At 40.8% G+C, this 17475-nt stretch overlaps 1 protein-coding gene across 3 annotated transcripts in view; it reads left to right on the top strand.

The window, feature by feature from the left end:
* BUB1 (BUB1 mitotic checkpoint serine/threonine kinase) overlaps window positions 1–17475 on the top strand; it is a 41926-nt gene that overhangs the window by 1314 nt on the left and 23137 nt on the right. For 2 of the 3 annotated variants that reach the window (XM_059942310.1, XM_059942308.1), the window contains exons 2-14: window positions 1917–1976; window positions 2061–2199; window positions 3023–3219; window positions 5981–6024; window positions 6728–6828; window positions 8324–8376; window positions 8469–8653; window positions 9887–10038; window positions 12469–12722; window positions 14497–14555; window positions 15838–15966; window positions 16063–16173; window positions 16917–17016. In XM_059942310.1, coding sequence (XP_059798293.1) covers window positions 1917–1976; window positions 2061–2199; window positions 3023–3219; window positions 5981–6024; window positions 6728–6828; window positions 8324–8376; window positions 8469–8653; window positions 9887–10038; window positions 12469–12722; window positions 14497–14555; window positions 15838–15966; window positions 16063–16173; window positions 16917–17016 — 1584 coding nt within the window. The remainder of the gene's footprint in view (window positions 1–1916; window positions 1977–2060; window positions 2200–3022; window positions 3220–5980; window positions 6025–6727; window positions 6829–8323; window positions 8377–8468; window positions 8654–9886; window positions 10039–12468; window positions 12723–14496; window positions 14556–15837; window positions 15967–16062; window positions 16174–16916; window positions 17017–17475) is intronic. The other variant, XM_059942309.1, reaches the window with a different exon arrangement.

The following is a 17475-nucleotide window of genomic DNA, read 5'->3' as shown; positions in this document are numbered from 1 at the left end:
TCCTTGGAGATTTCACTCTATCAATCCATAGATTCTTTTCTCATTCTTTTTTACAACTACGTGATATTTCATGTACCACAATTGATCTAAAAAGTCCCCCATTGATGGATACTTGGGTTGTGGACAATATTTTGCTATTACAAATAGTGCCGCAGTGAAAAATCTTGTACACGTGACATTTTGCATATATCTGTCCTCTAGATTCCCAGAAGTGGGTTTGCTAGATCAAAAGTAAATCCATCTGGAATTTTGGTAGATCTTATTACCAATTGCCCTGGCAGGGACTGTGTACACTCCCACCTGCAAGCAAGTTGTAGGAGTGCCTGATTGCCTTTGCTTCCCCTCTACACTTGTCACATTGTTGCAGTCTGGTGGGTGAGAAGTTGTATCTCAGTGAGGTGAATTTCTCTTATGAGAGAGGTTGAGTATATTTCTGTGGAATACCTTTTGTTCATTTCTTAAACTGGGTTGGGTTTGGTTTTTTCCCCCCAACTTCTAGAAGCTCTGTTTAGTTATCCCAGTTTATCATTTCTCTTTTGACTCTGCTTCGTGTTTTGTTTTGTTTATTTGACATATAGAAGCTTTTAATTTATATGTAGTTGACTTCATCTAGCTTTTCTTTTGTGGCTTCTGGATTTTGAGTCATAAGAAACATTGATTTCATCTGTATCCTGAGGTACAAGAGCTAGAAGAAAGTATTACTTTCAAACCTTTTTTCCCTACCCCCGAAAAAAGTCATGTAACAAAAGTCATGTAGCGTCTCTGATAGAAACCTAGGAGTGTTCCTTAGCTTGACTGTCTCTTACCCATTGTGCAATCCCATCAGCAAGTCTCATTGTTTCTTTCTCCAGAACACCCAAATTCCACACTTACTGTTCCCACCATGGTCCACCCTGTCACTGGGGCTCTGCAGTAGCTTCCTAACTGGTTTCCACCTTCTATTCTCATCCCCCACCCGCTTCTTCACTTGGAGAGACAGAATGCACATTTTAAAATGCAAATGAGATCTTGTCATCCCCACCCTTCTCCTACCTCAGCGTACTTACACAGCTGCTTGGACCCCTGGCACCGATCAAATGTCACCCCCTCAGAGAGGCAGGCTTTCTTTCCCTGACAACTCTACCTAAAAATAGTAAGTCCTGTCACATTCTTACCCCTTCTCCCATCTTCTGAGTTTTTCTTCCTGTGTGCTTAATGTCACCTGACAATATTTTACAGTTTTCTTTTTGTTTGTTTGTTTACCGCACTAGCACCTAGGGGCCCCTGGAGAACTTTGCTTTGCTTGGTTGTTTTTTTTTAAGCTGTGGTTGGGTACACGGAGGTCGGGCCAAGCAGAGTTCTCAGGGAGCTATAGCCACTGACTTCTGAGCATTGCCATTGTGTGTTCTTCCTCAGGGACGTTGTGTTCCACTGAGGCCCAGAAAGCAGACTGTATCTGGAAGCCCTGATTGGTGGGACCCTGGGCTGTCGCGCACCCTTCACAAGCCCTCTTCAGGTCTTCCAGCCAAGCTCCTGAGCAGCAAGGGGAGGGGTCTGAGTCAGTGCCATGCCTGGGGCCCAACATTAGGAGGAGGAGCAGCAAACTTCTGGGTGCTGCCCCTCGTGGTGGTGGTAGTGACACCGGGAGTCAGTGAGAGGAGAGGGAGACTCTTGGGGATAGACCTGGGGACCTTCTTTAAGCTGCTTCTTTATAGGGCTACCTCAGGGGCCTTGCGTCTTACTTTCTTCTGAAGAAACACTGACTGCTTCCGAGTTTTCTGACTTCTGAGGGAATGCTGTTTTCATTTTTATTATAGCATTTGAATTGATATTTAAGATTTCTATTTTAAGGTGTATAGATGACAAATATAAAATATATCTTTTGCTTTTAGGAAGTATTCCTAATAATCCCATGTACATATTTTTCTCTGCTCTAGAATGTTTGAAGCCCATATGCAGAGCTACAAGGGCGATGACCCGCTTGGTGAATGGGAAAGGTTAGCATTTTGTTTATTTATTTTTTCTGTAAACAAACTATATACGCTGTCCTGAAAAATTAGTATTATCCGTATTTTTTCTAGTTACATGCGATGGGTAGAAGAGAATTTTCCTGAGAATAAAGAATATTTGACAACTTTATTAGAGCATCTAATGAAGGAATTTTTAGATAAGAAGAGATACCACAATGACCCAAGGTTCATCAATTATTGTTTAAAATTTGTAAGTATATTTTCAGATGTATAACCACATCTCTAGTCATGTTGTCCTTTTGCTTTTTACCCCAGATTTGAAGATCATTTTAGACTGTCTTTTATTCTGATACCTTACGTTTCATAAATTTTTTTTAAGTTGTATGGCCAGAGACACGTATTTTACAACCTTTTGGCTTCTGTACTGTGGAATCAGTGATTTAATTTTAAAATCCTCCTTCTCTGTGTATCAAGTCTGAAATGTGACAACACGAGGTAGAAACCATTAGATTAAAAGAAGGTTCGTTGGATGAGAAGCATGTTTGGGGAAGGGGAGATAAGCAGGCACTCCCAGTGGGTTCCTGGTTGTAAACTAAATTCATTGCAAATAATTAAGAAAATATTAACTCTCAGAAATGAAATTTAGTACTAAAAGGAGAAGGCCGCCTCAGGTTAGGCTGGGTCTCTTCAATCTTGAAATAAAGGCTTGGGGGCATGATTTCTAGTAATAAAATCATGAATGGAATAGATAAAGTAAACAGGGATTTGTTGACTAAGTTTCAAAATATGAAGATTAGAGAAAGCCTGTGGAGCTTGAACGAGTATAACTTTATATACTACGTTACAGAACCTGCTGTCTTGGGAAATAACGTGGGTTATCTGGGGACATTGAATGTCAAGGAAAGGAACGAGCTTAACTTTGAGGCTTGCCATCAGAGGACCACACAGGCCTTCCCCTGCACAGTACATCCTGAGGCCTCCAGGAAGACGAACGCTGCGGTCTGGCTGGACTCGGCCACACTGAGACTGGCAGTGCCCTCGTTCTCATGTCTGTCTGCTTTGGATTTCTGCAGGCTGAGTGCAACAGTGACCTTCATCAGTTTTTTGAGTTTCTGTACAACCATGGGATTGGGACCCTGTCAGCTCCTCTGTACGTAGCCTGGGCTGGGCATCTGGAAGGCCAGGGGGAACGGCAGCACGCCAGTGCCATTTTTCGGAGAGGAATTCAGAACCAGGCCGAACCTAGAGAACTGCTGCAGCAACAGTACAGGTAGTTTGAAAATAAAACTCCACGCAGTGTCTCCTACCTTGAAATGCAACGTTTGCTCTTAAAAGATTTTTATTGTTGTCTGTTTGTACAGGGAAATCCTTCTCATTGGGGGAAATGTGGATATACAGAATAGTAGAAAAGCTGCCCAGAAATATTACTGTTAACATTTTTGTGCACTTCCTTCCAATATCTTTTCCGATGCCTATGTGTGTGCCTTAGTGTCTGTGTATTTTTATAGCAGACCGTACTGTATGTCTGGTTGTATGTACTGAGCTTTATACTGCTCTTAAGAAATTATGCACTTTTATACTACTTATAAAGTGGTTGTGAAGTCTGCCGCAGAGCTATGTCATAATTTAATTGTTCTCCAATGGAACATTAAAGTTGTTTCCAACATTTTGATTTTTATAAATAACAACATAATGAATATTTTAATGAATAACTTTGTTTTTCACAATTTTTAACTTTTTCAGTGATTAAATACACCTCATTTAGGGTGTTATTTATATATACCCTAATACAGAAAACTAAAGAAGCAGAAGAAACCCCTCAATTTTAGTTCTCATTTTTTTCTCCACTTGTAACAGGATTGCAGGCGTGTTTTACGTACATAGGCAGCCCTGTGTCAAGGTCTTTTTTCTTCATCATAAAAGTATTTCCTAATGTATTTCTTATTATTATCTGGTTCCTTCTGATAGATTCTCAGAATTGAAACTATGGAGTCAAAGGGTGTATGAAGAGTGTTCAGGCTTGTGGTACATGTAACCAAATTCCCTTCTCAAAAGGTGGTACAGGTTTCTGCTGTCTCTGTCTAGCAGCATAGAGACAGCTTGTCTTACTGCACCCCTTGCCGGCTCTTAATACACTCATCGTTTTCAACTTTGCTCCAGTGCGCATGCTCTTTTTAAACTTTATTATGAGAATTTTCAAGTATGCATTAAAAAAAGAAAAGTTAATATAATGAACCTGCATTTACTTATCACTTGCTTTTAATAATTATTAATATTTGATCACGCTGTGCTGAAGGATTTTTTGTTTAATTAATTTATTTATATACTTCTGGCTGCGTTGGGTCTTTGTTGCTGCACGCCGGCTTTCTCTTTGTTGCGGTGCACAGGCTTCTCATTGTGGTGGCTTCTCTTGTTGCGGAACACGGGCTCTAGGCACGCAGGCTGTAGAGTGCAGGCTCAGTAGTTGTGGCGCGTGGGCTTAGTTGCTCCGCGGCATGTGGAATCTTCCCGGACCAGGGCTCGAACCTGCATCGCCTGCTAACCACTGCGCCACCAGGGAAGTCCCTGTGCTGAAGGATTTAAAGCAGATCCAAAACAGCAAAATATTTTACCCTAAACACTTCCATAAACATCTCAAAAAGGTGATTTCTTACAGAACCTTACATCATTTTCACACCTAACAAAATGAATAGTAATTCTTTAATATCATCTAATTTTCAGCTATTCTTCATTATGTAAAATGTTTTTGTTTTTTGCCTTTTTTTTAAACCGTTGGTTTGTTTGAATTGAGTCAAACAACATCGGCATTTGTCTGCATTTGGTTGTACATCTCTCAGTCTCTTCATACTGTGCACCCCTCCTCATATCACCCAAAAATGTCGGGCTTGGAGGTTGAATATTACTTGATAGGTTGATTAACATGCAAAGATGCATGAAATGACATGTTTAAGAAGTCCTCACAGCATGAACAGTAATATATCTGCTTTTTAAAATAGTTTTGTACTTTAACATCTTTCTTCAAACCATTATACTTTTCATATGTTCCAGATATAGAGAATGCCTAAAATAGAGAGTTCGAACACCCCGTGTTGTAACATGTACATACTTGATACCCTCAGAAGGAGGGTATGTTTGTTATATGAATTTAAGAAACACTAACATAAACGAGGCAAAAGGAGGAATTTTTCTAATATAAGTGTATTGGTTATGAAGACAATCCCAGAATTTTTTTTTTTTTAATTTTGAAGCAACTCTAAAATTCAACTTTACATTCTCTCTTTTTTTTTTTTATTAATTTTATTTTATTTTATTTATTTATTTTTGTCTGTGTTGGGTCTTCGTTTCTGTGCGAGGGCTTTCTCTAGCTGCGGCAAGCGGGGGCCACTCTTCATCGCGGTGCACGGGCCTTACACTATCACGGCCTTTCTTGTTACGGAGAACAGGCTCCAGACGCGCAGGCTCAGTAATTGTGGCTCACGGGCCCAGTTGCTCTGTGGCATGTGGGATCTTCCCAGACCAGGGCTCGAACCCATGTCCCCTGCATTAGCAGGCAGACTCTCAACCACTGCGCCACCAGGGAAGCCCTACATTCTCTCTTAACCGCAGTCTTTACTAGCTTATAGTAAGCTGTCTATCATGTTTAGTTTTCACTTTAAAAAAAAAAATAATAATTAATTAATTAATTATTTTTGGCTGCTTTGGGTCTTCATTGCTGCGCGCAGGCTTTCTCTAGTTGCGGTGAGCAGGGGATACTTTTCGTTGTGGTGGCTTCTCTTGTTGTGGAGCACAGGCTCTAGGCACACGAGGTTCAGTAGTTGTGGCACGTGGGCTCAGTAGTTGCGGCACATGGGCTTAGTTGCTCACGGCACATGGGATCTTCCCAGACCAGGGCTCGAACCCGTGTCCCCTGCATTGGTAGGCAGATTCTTACCCACTGTGCCGCCAGGGAAGTCCCTAGTTTTCACTTCAATATAATATATATTGAACTGTAAATTATAATCTATATTGATGCCTTTATTGCTGTCTTTTAGGTTGTTTCAGACACGCCTCAACGAAACTCATTTGTCAGCTCAAGGTAAATAATGCTTTCTAAAATGTCCAAGATGTTGGTAATTTAGTGTGATTTTCACTGCCTTTTTTATGTTTTCCTTAAAAAACAAATCCATCCACTATTTATTGATTATATTGTCTTAGATAACAGGGATGGTGCTCTGATAATAATAATGCCTCATAAATAGCAGAGCAGGGGCTCTGTCATAGCACTTTAAAAGAAACCCCCCTCCAGCACGCACACACACACACACACACACACACACACACACACACACAAACTTGGTGATTTCATTGTATTTTTAGGATTTTTAAAAAATAAAAATAAAAATTGCCCCACATAGAGGACGATACCTACTCTGAAGTGAATCTGCTCTGAATTGAATCAAATGTGTTTAATGCAACTTTTAAAGAAATGTAGTATTTTTTTTTTTTTTAGAGATAATAGATTACATTCTAGCATTAAGCACTGACTATCCTGTTGTTTAAAATAACTAGAGTTTATATGTCTTTCAGGGACTTTCTTGGGCATTTTGAATTGATTAGAAAGCTATCTCTACCATATTTCTCTTATTTATAAAGTATTTTAGTTGCACTTTCTGAGACAGTGTAAATGAGTTTATTTTTTAATGCTACTTATTGAAAGATCAATGGAATGTATCTGTAATAATTTTATTTAATATGGTTTTACCCTTATTTCTTTTTATTTCATCTTTTTCCCCTCATAGCAAGAACCTCAGAACCTCTGCATAATGCTCAGATTGTAAACCAACTGGTTACATCAAAATCCAATCCAGGAAATAACTCAGGCTGCATTTCTAAGAATCAGGTAATAATAATGACTGTAGTTCATGTGGGAACTGGGAAGGGTGTGGAATGGTCATCCAGCTACCTTCCACAGCTACTTGGGCATCTCATTTCTTTGACCTTGTCTCCCAAGACTCTAACCTCCATGTCAGCCACCTGTGCCTGCGGCACCTCTCCGGGCCTGTCATCATCCACCACTGCTCACCTCAAATATTAAATTTAAAATAACTCACTGATCATAACCTCCTGCATTGTCTGGCCTAGGGACCCCTGCTCCATGACCTCCTGTCTTCGCGTCCTCCCACCAGCCTCTCTCCTCCTTTGTTCTGCGGGGCTCCCTTGCACAGGCCCAGGATTCCCTACCTTGGGTCACACCCACGTGGAGGCACCTGAGCCCACCTAAAACACTCCTGGCTTCGAACTGTAACCTCAGCCAGGGCTTTTACTACTCCCCAGCAATTATGCTTCCAATTTCCCAGTTCACTCTTTATGTTTTACATATCACTTATGTTTCCCATTTTACTCTCTAATGCCAAATTATAATGATTTTACACTTCTTTTTACTCTCCTCAAACTTGAGACCTGACTACCTCTAACCTCTTCCTCAGGAACTGGCAAAAATACTATTTCAGGGAAACTGCAGAAGCCGTCAGATGATGTCTGTCCATTTCTGCCACCAACCAATAAATAACTTCACCTTTCCCTGCCATTGCAGTGGGGCAAGGTGGCTCTTCTGCCCTGATGGCTTATTAGCCTGTGAAAACGCTCTTTCCTTGCTTCCCAGCATCTTTCCTCTTCATAGTACTGTTGCTCTTTCAAAGTTTGCTAAGGACCTCCTCTAAGCTAAATCCCATGGAAATGCCTCTGTTCGTAGTACACATGTGCAGGTTTTATTAATGTAGCACATTCCTGATGTAGAATATGAATTTCCAACTTTGACAGATACTCAGATGATCCCAATTTACATCCTACTCATGTTTGCCAGTCTCATTGCTTCCTGTTGTCCCGACTGTAAGTTTCTAGGCAGAAGAGTTGGGTCTTGTTCATGGTCACTTCCCAGGACCTAGCTCAGGACATGACATGTATGAGATGTTCAGTAAATATTTGTCTAGTGAATGAATGCTAGCATTGGAGACTCCTCAACATAGAATAGTACCAGAAGAAAATTTTAATGATTTTTTTTTAAATGTAGCTATTTGGAATGTTAAACTCATTACACATAGGTGCTGTGGCTCAGCTCCTGGACTATGTATCAAAGGGAAGTAAGTGCCCTTCTCGACTACCAAGCAGATACTTTAAAATCGCTTTCTTATCGGACTCTAGTTGCAAAAGTTATCATAAAAGTAATAATGCAAACCTAGGCTTCAGATATTAATTGTAACTTGAAAGAACATATACAAATCTACTCCATGATTCAGAGACCCCCTCGAGTGTTTTCATATTGTTTTGTGAAGTAATTTGGATGATAGATTCTTTCCAGATAAGTGAGTGCTTGTGTTTCTTTTCTGTCTTTCTAGGGTTCAGAACTTTCTGGAGTAACATCTGCAGCTTGTGATAAAGAGTTGAATATGCAAGTACAATCAGTGCATTCATCTATTACTTAGTTTCCTTCAAGAGCTGCTTCAGTACACTGTTGTAAATAATGTATTTTCCCCATTTTAGGGAACAAAGGGTGATCATGATTTCTAAATCAGGATATTCTGCACACCCACCTGTGGCAGCCAAAGCTGATGTTCAGCAGGTTGTCATGTATTGCAAGGAGAAGCTTATTCGTGGAGAGTCAGAGTTTTCCTTTGAAGAGCTGAGAGCCCAGAAATACAATCAACGGAGAAAGCATGAACAATGGGGTACTTGCAGTCTTACAGTCTGAGCTATCCTAGGTCACTTAACATAATCCTCATCTCTGAGTAATTACATTTTTAGCAGATAATTGACTATACTGAAAGAATCTGCAAGAAAAATGTCTCTAGCTCATCCTGTCAGGAGCCTAAAAATCTTTGTTTAATACTAGTGTAGCAACCACATTTGTCCAAAGGCTAAAGTGGTGTCTTTTGACAACAAAACTCGAGGTTGAAACAGCACTAAAGGAGATAGATATCCACACCAGTGTTACCTTAGCTTTTAGTGAAGTAGATATTTTTAACCTTTCAAATAATACCTGTACAGATTTGAACTTCTTTATCTAGCAATTCTAAACCTCTGGGTCCGTTATTTGGACTGTGAAAGGATTAAGTTAGGAACTGGAGTTGAGATTTTTCAAGATCTGCAACTACTGTAAATAAGACATTCAGGAGTCCTCTGATGAAAGTGCCATGTTATTCATGGCTGTGCTGTACAGTGGATCAAGCTTTGTTCCCCAGGGAGGACTGAATGTTAACACCAGTGTTGGCACTTGCCTTTGCTGTAACAATGTGGACCTCAGAGGAAAATGAACCTCTGTCCTACTCAGCGCTTTTACACCATCTAAGTATTTGTGCTGTGCCCACTCTGTAGGCCACTTTTTGTTCATTCATTATTTCTCTTTTGGTTGACAACTGAGAGGACAGTCAGTTGACACTCGTGGAGGACTCTTTTGTGCCTTGCACAGATGCTAAATTCTGAGCTGGACGGTTTGATTTGTGCGTGATGTGGTTATGTTAACCAGTTATTGGAAATGGGACCAAGAGCAGTGTACCTGACACACTGACCTTTCGGTGCACTTTACTCTTACTCCTTCTTAGAAAGCACCTAGAGATTTAAATCTTTTAAAAACTGTTCCATTTTCAAATGATTTGCACAGTCGTGATTGTTCTACAAGCAGTGCTTAGTATCATACCGTGCTATTACCAAATATTTTTGTTGCTCATCATGTAAATTTTTATAACTTACATGCCCTGAACTTAAAAGTAACTGTGCTAGGGGAAGGTAAAAATTATAATTGAAAAGTAATACATATTTCAGTTCTAATAACCTAACACACATGGAAAAGACTAGTAAAAAATTTGCCATCTTAAAAATAACCTTTTACTGATTTTGCGTGGATTCCTCTGATGACCTGAATTTAAATTTCACATGCAAACCATATTTTCTCTTTCCTAAAGTTAATGAAGACAGGCATTATATGAAAAGGAAAGAAGCAAATGCTTTTGAAGAACAACTATTAAAACAGAAAATGGATGAGCTTCATAAGAAGTTGCACCAAGTGGTGGAGACATCACACGAGAACCTGCCCTCTTCCCAGGGGAGGTCTGAGGTGTGTGTGCTCCTTGCTGACGCTTCCCATGCCCAGTACAGGAACTTCTGTTTCTATTTGTCCTCTGTGTGCTCTAGTTTTAGAGTTAATTCTGATGTTAATTTAGTTACTAGCTTTCTGAATTATTTTCCCCCCAACAATGGGGGAAAAGGCAATCCAACACACTTCCAGCGACAATAGAGGTCACACTTAAAGAGCCAAGAATCAGAATGACACTGGGCTTCTCAACACCAACCCAGAAAGATGTTCAAAATGTAGAATGAGAAAGGAAGTTACAGAACAGAATGTGTAGTGTGTTTGTGTGTGTGCATGTGTGTGTGCAGGCACATACTTATATACTTAAGTATTAGCGTATATAATCCTTTTTCTGATTTTTTTTGTATTATTTAATGAAAATTCAAATATAATGATTTCTTTAGTTTGTGTTGAGAAGCCAGCACGCACCTGCAAGAATGGGTCTCAGGACCTGTTTTTTCTACAGACTTACTGTGGCCACATTCCTGTTTTCAGCTCCACCTTCACGTCCATCCTGAGATGTGTTCAAATTTCTGAACTTCTCTGGAGATCAGCCTCCTCCAGCTGCTGTTCTAGGTGTTAGGATTCCTTTACTGTCATTTGGTGAGGTTTTGGGAGGACGTGGATGATAAACCACGTGTTTAAGCCGCTGCCTTTAACCAGAAGCCTCTGTTGATGAACTTATGTCTGTATATGAGTGGTATAAGGATATATCTGCCAAATGGATCTCCATTTGTCCCTAAATCATTTATTTACCAGCTCAGCCTTTCCCTATTGGTTAAAAATATCTTATCACATACTAAATTTTTAAGGTATAAGATCCATTTCTAAAATAACTGTCTCTTTGTTTTAGTCAATAGGTTTCTTCTTGATCATTCCATGTTTTGATATCTGGTGGAGAAAGTCTATTATTTTTTTAATGTATTTCTTCAGAAATTAATATTATGTTTATTTTTAATCTTTACTAATTTGGTAAGTGAGAAAATGGTATAGGTCATTTTTAATTATCTTTTTTGATGACTAGTGAGAATAAACTTTTTATATTTTGTCCATTTGTCTGTGAAATAACTTTTCTTGCCCTAGATATTTGGTGCTTTTCTTAACAATTAGTGAGAATACTTTTCTATGGTGAGAAATTAACTCTTTGTCTTTTTATTTTTTTATTTATTTATTATTTATTTTGAGCTGCGTTGGGTCTTAGTTGCGGCACGCGGGATCTTTCCTTGCGGCGCATGGGCTTCTCCCTAGTTGTGGTGTGCTGGTTTTTCTCTTCTCTAGTTGTGGCTCGCAAGCTCCAGGGCGCATGGGCTCTGTAGTTTGTGGCATGCAGGCTCTAGTTGAGGTGTGCAAGCTTAGTAGTTGTGGCGCAGGCTTAGTTGCCCCATGGCATGTGGGATCTTAGTTCCCTGACCAGGGATCGAACCCACATCCCCTGCATTGCAACGTAGATTCTTTACCACTGGACCACCAGGGAAATCCCACTCTTTGTCTTTTAACTTGGTAACATAGGAGTGTACATGTACAGTCTAAGTACGTGTGAGTAGAAAAGCAAAGATTTCAAGTTAAGGGCCGTGTCGTTCCCACTGTGAGCCATGCTTTTGTGGCAGTTAGTGCAGTTTATATTCATGTTTCCTACTCATTAAAGAGAAAATGGTTACCAAGGGTATTTTAATAGAAGGAACACCATTATGAGCATTTGGTAACATTGACTGTTAGTCTTTTCCCAAAATTAAGTAAAGAGAAATGTGCCAGTTCTTAAATACTAATGAATGGTCAGGGCTGGTATTTTATTTTATTTTATTTTTTTAATTTTTTAAAAAAATTTGTTTATTTTATTTATTTATTTTTGGCTGCACTGGATCTTCGGTGCTGCTCCCGTGCTTTCTCTAGTTGCGGCGAGCGGGGGCTACTCTTCGCTGCAGTGCATGGACATCGTGGGCTTCTCATTGCAGTGGCTTCTCTTGTTGCAGAGCACAGACTCTAGGCGCGCAGGCTTCAGTAGTTGTGGCTTGTGAGCTCTAGAGCACAGACTCAGTAGTTGTGGTGCACGGGCTTAGTTGCTCCACGGCATGTGGGATCTTCCCGGACCACGGCTTGAACCCGTGTCCCCTTCATTGGCAGGCGGATTCTTAACCGCTGCGCCACCAGGGAAGCCCTGAGGCTGGTATTTTAGTGGTTAGAAGTATGAGCTGCCGGTCGAGTCTGTGGTTAAGAAGCTACAGAAGCATCCACCATGTAGAGTGGCCTTTGTTGTTGACTGTTCATTTCAGGATACCTGGAGGGGTAAGGAGCTGGCTCAGGAGGAAAGGAATCTACTGAAGAAGACAGGTGCCATTCTTTGAAAAGCTGTAATACCTAATTAGTAGCAGTCTGGACCTCATGGCTTTGTTTTTGTTTGTTTGCTTACCATGAAAGGTCAATCCAGCAGGTATGGGGCCACCCACAGGCTCCCCGCAGGAACTGAGAGCTCCGAGTTTTCCAGCTGTCCATCAGACCTCAGAGAATGCAGGAGAGAAACCCGGAGAGGCATCTGTTGTTCCTCTTCTGGCAAATGCTGTCACTGCTGCTTTGGTGTCCCCAGCCGTCACCCAGAGTGTAGCTCCCCAGGTTCCTTTGGCAGCCCAGCCAGTGACAGATGCCATGTTTACAGTGGCCAGCAAAGATGCCAGGTAAGCCAAAGGTAGCCCTAGAGATGACAGTGATGTGAATGGTGTCTGACGGCTTCTTTACGTGACCTGCAATTTCAAGAGCAATGTGTAAATGATGGATGAGTCTTGTTTTTCAAAATAATTTTTAGATGGGCATGTAGTGGAAAAAACAAGTTACCAAAACATTAGTCCTAAATCTTTCAGCCTCACTTATTGTTTCTTTTTGAGTATGTGTTTTACTTCATACTTCCCTCTTAAATTAAAATTTTTCGATACACTGAAACTTAACAATCTTTTTGAAGCTGAAGAATATACAGCTGTTAAACTGAAATTGCCTTTGCTTACTGGCTTTGACTGAACATATGTAGGGGTTCATTACAATCCAGATAGTTCCTTGACATATATTCTTCTCATATTCCTTCTGTCTTTCCACCGGGAGCAGTTTGGGATTAATAATCTGTTACACAATATGCCAAAATATGTCTATACACTGCTGTGGAGGTTTTTTCTCCAATTTTGAGGGATTTTCCTAGATTGCAGAAATTACAATTATTGTCGCATCGCTTGTTTATATTTTCCTCTTCAGTCACTTTGGTGCTCTCTCTTTTTTAAACATAAACATTTTATTGATCTATTAGAAAAAATAAAAGCTACAATGTAGCTCACACCCTCCCCTTGGGCTAAATCCCTTGGCACAGATTATGGTTCTTAAGTACTGGTTCTCCTCAATGTCCAAGGTTAACTTTTACCAATGATTTCTCCTGGAAATAAGATTTTAAATTATCATGCTTTTTCAGCCACATTAGGACGATAATTCAGACCTGTGTCGTGTATCAAACCATGTGTGTAAAAAGAGGACTGTTGTGTGGGGCTGTGACTTCATTAGTTCTTCGTAGTTAATTTGCGCAACAATAAGATGGTCACAGCAGCAGCAATGACAGGCCCCTGGAGACATGATGCGTGTCCAGCTGAACCTTATAAAATTAGGAAACTCTTTAACCTAATGAACATTCAGATCAGTCAGAAGCCTTTCAGACTGACCCTGACCTTGGCCTAGGCAAGGGACTGAAAGGACCCCCCCGTTACACTCTCAGTGACCTAGACGGCTGACCACGACAGAGAAAGGGCACCTTACTCTGGTATCTCATATAAATCTCATGTTTTTATGACAGTTTAATGGGGATTTGTAAGATTAAAAGTGCTTTGCACTTTTTACTTTATACCCTCACAGGGTCCATTAAGGGAAGCAGTGTTAAATAGACAGATGAGGTCCACTATCACGACTGTACTTAAAATAAACTGTGATGTAAGTGTCTCACGTACCATTCTTTTCCCTCTTGATAACTGCTGAAGTCTAGAGGACAATGCACTGTGGCTACCTGCCCATCACGGGAGAGGTGGCCCCTGTAGCGAAGGTGCCAGCGCTTCCCCACGTCACAGCACAGGAGAGTGGTGCTGGGCGGCAGACCCGGAGCTGGGGGTTAGCCCTTTAGCCTGTGTAATAAATGGGATCGTTCGAACCAGCGAAGCCCTTATCCTGCCCTACCTCCTGTATGAATGATTATCGGGTGTTAAAGTACAGAATCACTATGTCAAGCAAACGTGAATACCTGGCCTTTATCTGTAAGAATTATTGTCCTCGAAAGGAAATGAAAGAAAACATAAAACATCTTATTCACTTACACTGTAGACCTAGGCAGTCCCATCTGTGTTTTAACAACAGGCTCGTAATTGCTGACATTTTTTTACTGTTCTTTCTTGAGAGTTAGTGTGTCTCAAGAGTTTTCTCTTCCAGGTGTATGAATAAAAGTACTCATGAATTCAAGCCACATAGTGGAGCAGAGATAAAAGAAGGTAATGTTTAACTATTGATATAATACATTTGTGTCTAAGCTGTTTGCCCAGACTCGTTCAGGTCGCTCAAGGGTCTGTTTGGTGGCTGCAGTTCGTGAAGGCTTCAGGCCTTAATGAACTTGGGTGTCAGCTTTCCCGTTCTTAGAAGGCAGGGGTTAGTTAAACCCCAGACCATTTAAAATAAAGGTAGAAATTCACTTGACAGTCACATCTTCTTAGTTGGAATCCTTTGGAAACTTGATTTGTGAAAACTTTCTTATTAAATTTCTCAGCAGATTAATCTAAAACCAGAGTCATCTTTAATATGTTGTGAAGAAGGAAAGGTGATTAAAAGTTTAATTAGGAGTGTTATACTTCTGTTCGGTACTACTTTGTTAGAGGTATTTGCATAAAAGTTTTATAAATAAAGTAAGACACATGGATTGGGTCTTCATTCCCCCCACTCCTTCATGTACTGTGCCATCCTTTCCAATGACAGTTTAGTGGGAGCAGAGCTACTTGCAAAAGCAGTGACACCTACATTTAACCAGGACCTAACTGGGCACTAGTAGAAGCCAGGCACTGTTCTAGGTAGTGAGAGATGCAGTCACGAACAGAAAGGACAGAAATCCCCACCCACGAAGAGGGGGAAAGGAAGTGTGGCTGTTGGTGGGGGAGGGGCCAGAGGTTGAAATTTCAGGGACAACTGGGAAAGACCCTCATAAAGAAGGTGATATCTGGGTAGCGACCTGACGGGGGGGAGCCACCCACGCAGCCCTTGGAAGCCTGGTTTAGGTGGAGGGAACAGCAAGGGCAGAGCCCTCAGGCAGGAATATCCCTGAATTGTTTGGAGCACAGCAGAGCGGGAAGGTGAGGTGGGAGCCGAGAGGCTCAGGCTGTGCAGGGCTGTGTACGCCATTGTTGGGACCCGGCTGAGGGAGATGGAAAGCCAATCCTAAGATATACAACGTCACTATTAACTATTTCTTGGGTATAGTGGAGCAAAGAGGGCTATTTATGACCAGTCTGCTAATTTGATATGATCTTAGATGAAGCCACTTAATCTCTTTGAGCTTTTATTTCCTTTTCTGTAAACGGATACTTCTTGCCTTATCTACCTCGTGGGACTATTATAAAGAGAAAAATGAAAGATATGAAAGCATGATAGTAATGGAAGTCCTTAGTGAGGATTATCAAGAATAATAAAAATGTATAATAAGTATAATAAGTTTCTTAAATTGTGCCTTCTAAACTATTCTGATTTCTCTACTGATGCTGCATTTTGTCCCCATTTCTTTAATAGGGTGTGAAACACAGAAGGTTGTTAACACAAGTTCTTTTCACACAACTCCTAACACATCACTGGGACTGGTTCAGGCAACACCATCCAAAGTGCAGCCGTCACCCACCGTGCACACAAAAGAAGCATTAGGTATATAAGGCCTTTTGTTTGAATGTGTAGCATCTGACAACAAATTAATGAAAGCTCTTTTGCAGCCATGTTTACCATTATTTCTATTCTTTTAAGGTTTCATCATGAATATGTTTCAGGCTCCTACACTTCCTGATGTTTCTGATGACAAAGATGAATGGCCATCTCTAGGTCAAAATGAAGATGCATTTGAAGCCCAGTTTCAAAGTAATAACAGATTGTTTAATAGCTGCTAAGTGGATAGCGTTGTGGGTGGTTGCCCACAGAAATAGCAAGGATTATACAAGAAGTGGTCCTGCCCTTGGTTAGCTTGTCACATAAGGGCATGGAGTTTGTGAAATAAAAAATACAATGTTGTTTGGTAAGGTACTCAATGTGTGCCGTAGACTTGGTTTGTTTCTTAAAAAATAATAAATAGTAAGTGCTAAAGAAGGACAAAATCCGCATGGGTAGGAATGGCCAGGAAGGGCTGAGTAGTTGAGGGATGCTTGAGCCTTGCCCAGCAGAGGAATGTTCGGGCTGGAGTGTTGGGAGCCAGGACTAGCCCACCTTTGTCTAGAGTCAGAGGATTTGTGCTGGAAGCCAGAGGGAGATCACGATGAAGATAAATATAGAGCTAAGAGCTTAGTTCCTCCTTGTAGGAAAGCAAAGACATGGAGAACTTTATTCAGTGTCAGTGACCATAGCAATGTGTTAGGAGAACGGCAAACGCTGCTTTATGTGTGGCAGGAACTCAAGACCGGAGGCTCACGTGCTAACCCTTGTGACCATAGTTAGTCCCTTCATGTCACTGCAGAGTGACTTACCTCATTGCCTAGTATTTCAAAAACTGACATCTGTTGTTTTCTGTAAGCTCTTATTCCATTTTCTTATTTGTAGTTGAAGTTGCACCTAAAGGATAGTGTTTTTGTCCTATTATAATAATTAACTGCAATTTTTTACCCTTGCAGAAAATGCAACATCTTCTGGGGCTTGGGGAGTCAATAAGATTATCTCTTCTCTGTCAACTGCTTTTCCCGTGTTCGAAGATGGAAACAAAGAAAATTATAGGTAAAGAAATATCTGGTTAAGATAACACTGGGGGAGATGCATGTTGCCATAGTGACAGGGACAGTGCGGAGATCCCTCCAGGAGTCCAGGGTGGTGAGCTGGTGAGAGAACAGGACCTGCCGCTCAAATGGTCTGGGCCCCAGCTCCAGCTCTGCCACAGATGAGCCTTTTGACCACATGACCGGGAGATTGTTGCTGAAGTTCTTTTCCAGATCTGCAGAGTTCTAGGGGGTTACAAGAAAGTAGTCCTTCCATAACAAAAGTATTTGTTACAAAAGGAAACCGTATGGTTATAAATCATCAGAGAACCAAGGGATCCTATAGATTTGAAATTGTATTAGCTGTAAATGAATTCACCAGTACAGGTATCCATACATGCTCTGTATATATTTGCAGGATTGATAAAGTAGAAAAGGAAGTGGCTTATGTTGGGTCACACTGCAGAGAACATTTGTTTTA

This window comes from Balaenoptera ricei, chromosome 13 (genome assembly GCF_028023285.1).
Source record: "Balaenoptera ricei isolate mBalRic1 chromosome 13, mBalRic1.hap2, whole genome shotgun sequence".
Lineage (NCBI taxonomy): Eukaryota > Metazoa > Chordata > Mammalia > Artiodactyla > Balaenopteridae > Balaenoptera > Balaenoptera ricei.
This window is presented reverse-complemented; position numbering and strand designations above follow the sequence as displayed.